Below are 11,079 nucleotides of genomic sequence, written 5' to 3' on the forward strand. Positions count from 1 at the left end.
AGCTTCTAATTTATTTATTTATCTATTTATTTTTCTTGAAATGAAGAAGAAAAACTAGGTCAGCTGGAAAAACTAGAGAGGAAATACCACAACTCGCAAGAGTGAAAAAGTTCCAATCCAAAATGGCTTTCGCCACTCGTTTCTTCTCAAGATCCGCTCGTCAGGTCTCTTTGATCTTTCTATTTTGTTTTGTAATATTTATTTCTTGAATTCATTCGAATCAATGGATCTAGCATTAAAATATACGAAGTGTTTTTATTTTTATTTAAATAAATATGGTACGGGTTTAGTTTTTTTTGTTATGTGATGAAGAAGAGATTTAATTTTTTTCCCCGAAAATGTTGGTATGTTTGCGCCTGTAATTATTTCCCATTTGTTATTGTTATTGTTATTGTTATCTTATTTTATTTTTGTTTACTTTGATCGAATGTGGATGGTTTGTACAAATGGTCTTTTATTTTTCTTTTTGCAGGTGTATACTGGGCAGATGATTCTGCGAACGGAGCAGGTGATTTCTGCTCGTTCATTTGCCAAATCAGCTGGTTCTGCTCCCTCTGCCTTAAAGGGTGACGGTGAGTCTAAACATTTTGATGTTGCTATGATTGTTGTTAAGCTCTCAGGAGTAATATTTGACTTTTTATGACCATTTTTTGTGTGGAATTGATGGTTAAAATATCGAGGTATACCTGTATTCCTATGTGGATAATGACTAAGAATGTCTAATGCCCGCGTTTTGATAAATATAAACACTACATTTCAATTCACAGTTGAAAACTGAATTCAGATAAAGTATGCAGAATGCACGAACTTTGTTGAATGTGTGTAAGACAAGTTGAAGAACACATTTAGAATTGAGTTTGCAAGACCATGATGCAATACAAGAGGAAAGTGGTTCAGCTAGATTCATAAATAATCTTTAAGACTTTCTAAGGATAATCACTAATGGACACGTGTTTGCTAAAATCTCTGTTAATAGGATAAAATGATGCTAGTTTGTCCCCCTGGACTGATTTTTTTCGTAGGAGAGATGGCTGTACTGATGGTTATCAATTCATGTTTTATAGAAGTAGGTTACTTGGCCACTAGACTTTGGTGAATGGGTAATGCTATCTAGTGGTCCTAGTAAATAATCTTTAAGACTTTCTAAGGATAATCACTAATGGACACGTGTTTGCTAAAATCTCTGTTAATAGGATAAAATGATGCTAGTTTGTCCCCCTGGACTGATTTTTTTCGTAGGAGAGATGGCTGTACTGATGGTTATCAATTCATGTTTTATAGAAGTAGGTTACTTGGCCACTAGACTTTGGTGAATGGGTAATGCTATCTAGTGGTCCTATCGTACTTGAACTGGTTGAATTGCCGGTTGGTGCATTTTGCCTTTAAAAATCTTGGCTAAAAGATTGTGTGCATAGCTAATCATGTTCAACGCGTGCATTTTGCATGAGATGAATTGTTGGTGCAGCATTTTCAACTCCTTCAATCTCACTCCATTTTGTTTCAAGATATTTTGCAAGTTGATGTGGACTTCCTTTGTTAGTGATGAACTGTGCCTAGAAGAACCATCGCATCTTTCTCTAGTCTTTCCCAATGTCTGCTTTTGTCGGTTTGTATGTCCGCATGTGAAGTGAACACTACATATCAAGTGCTCAAAGTCTTCAGTTCATTAATCTTTTCTTTTCTTTGAGAACATAGAACTATTTTGGGCTCTTCAAATTTTTTTACAATGATGATGTTACAACACACCGTGATACGGGGCATTGAGCTTGTGATGTCAATGGTTTTGGGCGGTTTACCTTTCCTACACTTTCAATATACATATGTTTAAGAAAATATGTTATGCTGCGTATAATATTGGAAGTTTTGAGCTTCTGACTTTGCATATATATCTGAAGAGATGTTGAAGGGCATTTTTCTGGAGGTTAAAAAGAAATTTGAGACAGCCCTAGGGATTCTCCGAAAAGAGAAGATCACCATAAATCCTGATGATCCTGCTGCTGTGTCTGAATATGCCAGAGTCATGAAGACTGTAAGAGAGAAGTAAGATGTTTTAGCTACTCTTGTAGAAAGTCTTGGTTTACAGTGCCTGTCCATCTTTTCCATATCTAATATTGTTTGTATTTCTCATAGTAGATTTTATATTTAAAGGAAGAGAAGTAGGTAAGTAAATTTTTAATTATTCTGTGCTTTAAGTATTAACTTACTCATGAATTGAGCATCTCATTGTAACGTTCATTTCATTCACTGCTCGTCTATTGGAACTTGGGATTGTGTTGGTTAAAGTATCATGCATCTGGACTAGTTTAAAGATTTCCCAGGTAAATATCTGATAGTTTTTCTTGGCCAGCAATTTGAGAACATGTTATTGTAGTTAGTGCTCTCACTCTCATAAAGCATACATGATACAACACTCTGAATGTCAAGCATATTGATATTTTATCAACACATCCTGCCATTTCATTGGCATGCATAATTCAACCGATTATTTGATCACTTTGTTGTCATTCACATGTTTATTACCTTTTTTATGACAGTGGATGATCAACAAGTTTGACTTATAATTGTATCTTTTGCTTCATAAGGGCCGTTATATAATTTGCTTTATTGCTGTTTCCTACGTTATATATTGATCTTACTTATCATCATTTTATCTGCCCAAGTTTCACGGGATCACGATTTACTTTGCACTCTATGTCTCAGCTACTCTTTGACTTTTCTCTTTTCTCACGTATTGTAAAATTGCTCCTTTTTTTTTTTAATTGTTATCCTTCTTCAAAAATGATGTAAAGCAAACTATTGTTGGGCTATTTTATAATTAGATGACGTTTCTGTTTAATAATTTGTTTTATATGTGCAGGGCTGATCTGTTTACAGAGTCACAGAGGATTAAATACACAATTGAGTCACGAACACAAGGTATTCCAGATGCTAGATCTTATTTACTGGCATTGAAGGAGATAAGGATCAAGTATGTACATTTTTCTCTATCTGATGCACTGATACTATATTAATTTTGCATTTCTTAAAGTTTATGGATGAAGTTTCTGTATGATAACTTCCTTCCAAAATGAACACTTAAAATTTGGGGGATTTTATACTAGTCAAATTTCCAAGGCTAAAGCATAAAATGATGATTCTTGCAGTAGTTTTTTAAAATTCAGTTAATATGACCATTATTCTCTGATGATCTGTGAATTATCATAGGACACCCGACACCTATGTCATAGGAGTGTCTTGCTATTCTATAATCTCTTTTATTTTCCTTAAATTGTTCCGTGGCCCTATTGTTTCATTGCCGTTATATTGACATTATTGCGATGAAACCTTCTTCTTGGAGCATTGGATCTAGGATTATGCCCTTTATCCAGTCCACTTCTCCTTTGTTCATATTCTTTTCTTAATGGTCTGGCAGGAGGGGTCTCACTGATGAACTGGGTGCAGAGGCTATGATGATGGATGCATTAGACAAAGTTGAGCAAGAGCTAAAGAAACCACTTTTGAGGAATGATAAGAAGGGAATGTCCCTCCTAATGACAGAATTTGATAAGATCAACCAAAAGTAAGCTCCAGAACAAGCTTGCAGAATCTTCTAATTGTAACATCAATTGGATTGACAGTTGCAGGCGTGCATTTGGCCTATTCCATGGTCATCGTTTTGCAAAAATGCCATATGGTTCAATTCTCCTGGTGTTTCTTACTGTGTTTTACAGTTTTACATTTCTCGTGTAGGCTTGGCATACGTAGAGAAGATCTGCCCAAATATGAGGAACAGTTGGAACTCAAAATTGCAAAAGCTCAGCTGGAAGAGCTGAAGAAGGATGCTGTTGAAGCAATGGACACTCAGAAGAAGCGGTATGTCTTCTAAATTCCTCATAATTTAATCTTGGATCACGGCACAAGTTTCTCTGAAACACAAAGTGTTATGTTGAGAGTTATAATTATTTTGTCAGGGAGGAGTTCAAGGATGAAGAAATGCCAGATGTGAAGTCATTAGACATCCGGAACTTCATTTGAGACTGAAATTTACTTCCAAGTCGTTTCTTTTCATTTTTCCACCTTCGGCAGACGACTCGTGCGATTAAAAGGAGGTATTGTGCTTCTGAAAGATTGAGAGTATTGAAGACAATAAGGACTTGCCTGTTAATAATAATATGGCAGAAATTTGCTCTGCATATATATTGAATCTTGGTTATCTATTGCAACATTTCTTGTTTTCTGCACGAGTTCTCGAGTGGAACACCAATTCTAATGTATTCATATTTGGTAGGAAGTTATGCTCTTGAAGCAATGGACACTTAAGAACATCAGTTGCATAAATTATCATCACTGAACATTTGTATGTAGCTTTTTTCCCGGTTGCTCGAATTGTACATACCAAAGAAAGCGAGTTTTGAAAATACATGACATTGCTACATTTGATACACAGAATCGGGCGAAATACTATCGGGTGTTCTCAACTAAGATTTTAATGAATTTAAAAGATTATAAGATTTTAATGAATTTTAAAAGATTATAAATTCTAATAAATTTTGTGGATTTGAGTAAATTCTTACAAATTCCATAAGAATCTTATCAAATATGGTGAAAATTTAAAAGATTTGTTTATATGTACTTTTAAGTTTAAATCCGTTCAAATCTTTTAAAATTCTTCTATTAATGAAATATTTGTAAATTTACTAATTATTGAGGACACTTAAAAGAAATTCATCACAATTTCAATTGAGGACACTCCCTTAAATTAGTCTCTTTCTTGCCCCCGCTTGGCCTTGACCTCCATTATTTCGAAGTTTAGTGGGTGGAGTAGTGTATTTTTAAAAAAGAGAGTGGTTGAAAGGGAAGGAATTTTTTTCGATTTATGTGTAATATTATTTTGTAGAAAATTGTGTGGTTGAAAATTGGAGATAGAAAAATAAAATTTAATTTAATGAAGGCCAAACGAGTAAGACATAATGCATTGATAATAGATATATTTAACAAAGATTTAGGGGCGGGGTGGTGAGATCCCTCAAGATTGGGGTTCAACCTTTATTTAATACGTAAAATTAGATAAGATTGTTAACAAATATCTTGCAAATGTGAAATGTCTATGATTTATTGAAGGGTAATTATATTGGGAAATTTTTATAAATGGCCTACTACTATTCATTTTTGGTAAAATGTCTATAATACCCTTAATGAAAGGATTTGTCATATTTTGCATAAGATATCCTTAATTTATTGGGATAGTTCTAAATTCCTCTATTTCTCTCATTTCGAGTTTTAATATATAATTCCATCCTTTGATCTAATAAATTAGCATAATCTGTAATATAATTGTCATGTAATTTATTAAGATTATCATATTCCTTAGATGAAATATCCATAATCTCTAGTTGAGCAAAAATATTTCTTATTTTTTCCAATAATTTTTCTAGCAGATTATCTAATCCTTTAATTGTATAACCTGGCATTGTTCAGATAATTCTTTGCAAGCTTTATGAATAATAATAGCATGTTATATAAGTTTTTTGTAAACATGAAAAGTAATAATCCCTACGATTCTTTCAAGATATTAGAAGAATTCTTTCTAAATTTAACAAAGACAATTATTTTACCTTACTTTTGATTTTAAATCTGTATTCTTAGAACCGAGTGACCTTCAGGCTCTGAATCTGCAAACTGCTCCCTCAAACGGTATCTTGCCTCAATGGGAATTCTGCTATTTCAGCTTCTTGTCCACACTGTATCTTTTCTTAGAATTAAGAATAAAGATCTTAAGTAAAGAAAATTCTCTCTTTGTTAAAGTAAGAAAGAAATTATCTTCTTCAATCTATCAAGAATCTATGGGATAGGAGGTTTAGAAACTCATATTTTTCTGATATTAAAAGATTGAAATTTTATTTCTATAATGATTTATACAAGGTTTCTATTGTATACAAAGGGGTTTCCAGAAAAACTGGTTTTGGAAAAAGCTTAAGGAAAGAGAATGGTTTCTAACTCGAGATGCCCCCTTCTTTCTTTAAAGACCTCTATTTATACATGACTCAACCTTACTATTATTGATCTATTACATCATTACATACATCAGAATTTTGAAAAAAAGCTCACATGCCTCTCTATTCTTTTCCTCCTGGGCTCTACATCTTTACATGCATTTTTTTGCTTTTTCATCAAAATGGCATCTTTTCTTCTATTATTGTCTTGTCATCTTTGGCTTCATATGCAGCTGGCTGGATGCTTTTCTATTATTGTTTTTCCATCTTTGTCTTCATACGTAGTTGGCCAGATGCTTTGGTAGTGGTAGATTATTTTCCATCCATCAATCTCTCAATTTTGTCTACATGTGGGGCACTCCCTCAATCTGCATGATTCTTGAATTGTTGTTGGACTTCCATTAATTTGATGAGTATCAAATTTCTGGATATATTTTAAAATGGTAGATTTTTCTTTTCCATTATATGTAAGGAGTGTCCATCCTTCATATTGGCACAAGCATCTGAATTTTTTATCATATAAGTTCTTTGCAATATTGTAAAGAACTTTCATCCCCAAAACTCTTCGAGATTTTATCCATGATTTATTGATTTTAGGCAATGATTTATTATATCGGCCAACTTCAATCTGAAAATCTCGGCCAACATATCCAATAGTAATAATATGTTCAGTAGGATAGTATATCCTTCCATTAACTTCGGGACTTATTGAATAAAATTTGATATAAATCGATCTCCCTTGAGCAAATTTTGAAACTTCTGCTCCGAATATATCATCAAATTTTTCAATTTCTTTTAAATCTTTTCCTGGATAGATCAAATCCAAAAATCCATAATCTGCTGCCATTTTGACCATGAAAGGGTCTGCATCTTTGGTAATTATTAATCTGGGGGATCTCCTGATGCAATAAAATAAGATTCATTTTCTTCCAATTCATAAGCAATCTTGGCAAATGATCTATATTCTTCTTCTTTTGATGATAAAGGGGTATTATCATCTTCATCGGTTTTGATTCTTATAACTCTTGTATGTTCATCATTATTTTTTATAGTCACCTTCCGGAGACTTGCCATATCTCGTTTGATATTGCTGGGTCCACTGCTGCTTCCTGGCTGTTTAGCTGTTTGTATTTTTGAGATTGTATCAATTGACATTTCCTGTTTGGTATCTAATGACTCGAATTGTGAAGTAATATCAACAATTCTGTCATTCAATTCTTTGGTATATTTGGAATGAGAATTAGAGATTTCCACCAACAATTTGACATTTTGTTGGATAGTTTCTGCCATTTCCTCTAACTGGTCAATTCCAATTTTCATATTTTCAGATTCTTCCATGAGGAATTTCATTCGTCTGTTGACGTCTATTAATGAATTTTTGATATTATCCATCTCCAAATTCGATGTTCCTGCTCAAAAAATCTGCAAGATAATTATTTATTCCTTTAATATGAACAATATCAAAATTGTAGAATGATAAATATGCTTGCCATCTGTGTAACCTTCTATATTGAGGTTCCATAGGTAACTTATTTCTAATAAGACCTGCAACTTGAGAATTATCAGTTTCAATAATGAATTTTTTAGATAAAAAAAATAATGAAAACTTTTTTATTCCTCTAATAATTGTTAACAATTCTTTCTCATGGGTAGTATAATTTATTTCTGCTTGGTTAAAAGTTCCACTTGAATATCTGCATATTTCATTTAAATCTGTTTTTAATATAGCTGCCCAATATTTATCCGAGATATCAGTATTAACAATTAAATTATCTTTTTCATCTGGTAATCTTAATTTTGGTAAATTTTTACATTCTTCTTTTAATGATTTAACAATTTCAGTATGTTCTTTATTCCAACCTTTAGTATTTGTTTTCCTAAGTAGAATTTGTATCTTATGTCTCTTTTTTGAGAGATTTTCAATAAATCCTTCAGCATAGTTTAAACATCCTAAAAAATTTTGTATTTGTTCTTTGGATTTTAATTCATCTGGAAAGTTTTCTATCTTTTTAGATATATGAGTCTGTAATTTTATTCCTTTTCTATCTATTGATAATCCTAAAAAATCTATTTTTTGTTTCTCTATTATAGATTTCTTTTTAGAAAGTACAATCCATTCCTTTTTGCATTCATTTATGAATTGTAATAAATGATTCCTATGCTCTTTTTTATTATTGGAGCATATTGGTATATCATCAATATAAACAATAAGCAAATCACTATACTTTTTGAATATATTATCCATTTTTTTTTATATATTTGTGGTGCATTTTTTAAACCAAATGGCATAACTAACCATTCATATTTTCCTTGAGATGTACTAAAAGTTGTATAATGTATACTATCTTCTTTCATTTTTATTTGCCAGAATCCTGATTTACAATCAAATTTGGAATAATATTATTTTCCTTTTGCAAGGTTTATTAGGACTTCCTTATTTGGTAAAAAGTAACCATCAAATTTAGTATATTTATTTAATTCTTTATAGTTTATTAACATTCTAACTTTTCCTCTAACCTGCTCAGAATGTTTCATAACCATAAAAGCTGAACTACTATGAGGTCCATTACTGGGTCTAATTAGCTTTTGTTCTAATAGTTCTTTTATCTGAATTTTAAATTCTTGCATATCCTGTAAGGTATACATCATTGGTCTAACTCTTATTATAACATTTTCTGTTAATTCTATTTTAGCTTTAGGATGATATGGTTTCCAAAATAATAATGGGTTTTCTCCATAAATTCTTTCTAATTGTTCTATGATTTTTTCCATACTTATCTCTATTTCTGTTTTTAGGATCTTTTTATATGATAGTTTTTTATTTTCTAACTCATCTTGTACTATTGGTCGTTTTTCTCATTTATCACCACGCTGGGCTAGCTGAACTCTAGAGGGTCTAAATTCTCTTGGCATTTTTAATAGATGTGCACAAGGTGTTTGTAACATTATCATGTAATTATTTTGTTTGTAATATTGAAATTGTTGGATAAAATCATTTCCTAATAGTATATCACATTCTAACTTATTGTAATTATATACTTTATTTATTATAACTTGTTTACTACCAAGTATTATATTAACTTTTTCAGCACTATCAATTATTTGAGTACTTTCTCCAATTACTCCTGTTATCTTTACTTTACTATTTTTATTCCATGATTTTATTAAGAAATTTTTAAAAATTGTTATATCACTTCCTGTATCAATTAAAGCACAAGTTGTTATATTTGTTTCTACTATAGTAACTTGTATATATACTGCCAATGGAAAACTAATTTGATTATTCGTCCACTTCCTATTCTATATAATGTAGTTTGTCCTTTATGAGTTATATATAATCCTTCTCTTCTTATACTATAATCTTCTAATCCATTTAAGAAACTTATTCCTAATAATATATGAGGTTCAATATCCATACTTTTATCTAAATAACATGGTACTAAAAGATCAATCCCACCTATTTTTATTAGTACTTTTACCTTTAATTCTGTAATATATAATTGTCCATCAAAATTTCTATATTCATATAGTTCTATCTTGTAAGTCATTAATCCTTCATTTTTATTTGCAGCCATATGACATTCACCAGCTCCTGTGTCTATCAATATATTTGGTCCTTTTATATACCTTTTACCATTGAAATATTTTCCTTCTATTTTCATATTTCCAATATTGCTATGAGGTTTTATTTCTTTTATACCACTAGTTTCTCCTATATATTCCTTTTTATTAGGTAGTCTAAGATTTTTTGATTTCTTTATCAACCTTCCATTATGGAATGTTATTTTATAATCTTCTTCTTCTCTTAACTCTGTTATTTCAGGCTTATTTTTAGTTATATTAAATTCATATTCTTCTGGGATAAGATTTATTTGTTTGTTTGGTTCCACAATCTTACTAATATCCTTACATTCCTTATGAATTTCTATATATGGTTTATTAGAATAAATATTTTCATAATTAGAATTAGTAAATGTATATAATGCCCTATATTCCATAGTCATAATTTGATCTCCTGGTTCCATTAAATCATTTCTATGTAATTTGAAATGTAATCCTAAGATTTCATTAAAGTTTTTATCTTTTAATGAGACACAATATTTTGGGTAACAAGTAAATATTAACTTTTGATATGCTAAATTTCCCTCTATAGTTCTTAAATGACCATCTTCCAAATTTATAATTCTTCCATCATGCAAATTTACAGTTAATGGTGAATCTATTCCTTCTCTAAATAAGGATTTAAACATTATTTGTATTCCTGCTAAATAAACATATTGGATCTTTTCACTATGTTTTTTACTTATTTTTGATAATAATTCTGATACTGTATTTTTTGTTAAAAGGTTTATTTTATGTGTTTCTTGAGTGGTTCTAACATCTATGATTTTTTCAATCTTATGATATTCATTTATTGATATTCTTTCTCTTCTCCATATTCTATCTAGAATTTCCCATTTTCCTATTTTTAAATCTAAAGATAACTTTTGTATCTTCCTAAATTTATTATTATCAAAAGTTACTTTTAATCCATAACCTTCTATTCCCTCATATTCTTGAATTTCTATATTATTATTTTCTATTTCTTCAATTTCTTTATTCAGATTCAGATTCATAATCTTCTGAATCTACTTCATTTATAAATATTTCTTGATTATTATAATTTTCAATATCAGATATTTCACTTAATTCACTTTCTATTTCAAAATAATTCTTTTATAATATTCTCACTTTTTCTTTGTGCAATCAGGGCTTATATGACCTATTTCTCCACAATTCCAACACTTACATTGTTTTTTTATCTTTCTTATAAGGTTTATTTTTCTATATATTATTTTTCCTTTTATAATATTTCCTTCCAGATTTTATGTATTTTTTCTTAAAGTTTCTATATTTTTTAAACTTTCTAGTTTTATACTTTCTTTTATTTCTTTTTTCTGAATTACATCCCCATCTTGTAGATTTTTCCATATCTTCACAACATATTCTAGTTAATTTTCCTGATTTTTTCAATAATTGTCTTTGTTGACATATATATGCAAGTCTTTCAAATAAGAATTTTATTCTTGATTCTAGTGTTCTAGGTATTCCTATATTTTCTTTAATA

At 30.3% G+C, this 11,079-nt stretch overlaps 1 protein-coding gene across 1 annotated transcript; it reads left to right on the forward strand.

The window, feature by feature from the left end:
- The first annotated feature begins 84 nt into the window (after nucleotides 1-84).
- LOC111408774 (probable ATP synthase 24 kDa subunit, mitochondrial) lies at nucleotides 85-4,359 on the forward strand. The gene is made up of 7 exons (XM_023038547.1): nucleotides 85-164; nucleotides 473-572; nucleotides 1,896-2,040; nucleotides 2,858-2,968; nucleotides 3,413-3,559; nucleotides 3,730-3,852; nucleotides 3,951-4,359. Exons 1-7 carry the CDS (start codon nucleotides 123-125, stop codon nucleotides 4,012-4,014), a joined length of 732 nt encoding a protein of 243 aa, XP_022894315.1. The 5' UTR covers nucleotides 85-122; the 3' UTR covers nucleotides 4,015-4,359.
- The last annotated feature ends 6,720 nt before the right edge of the window (nucleotides 4,360-11,079 follow it).

The sequence above is a fragment of the Olea europaea genome, chromosome 14 (assembly GCF_002742605.1).
Source record: "Olea europaea var. sylvestris chromosome 14, O_europaea_v1, whole genome shotgun sequence".
Lineage (NCBI taxonomy): Eukaryota > Viridiplantae > Streptophyta > Magnoliopsida > Lamiales > Oleaceae > Olea > Olea europaea.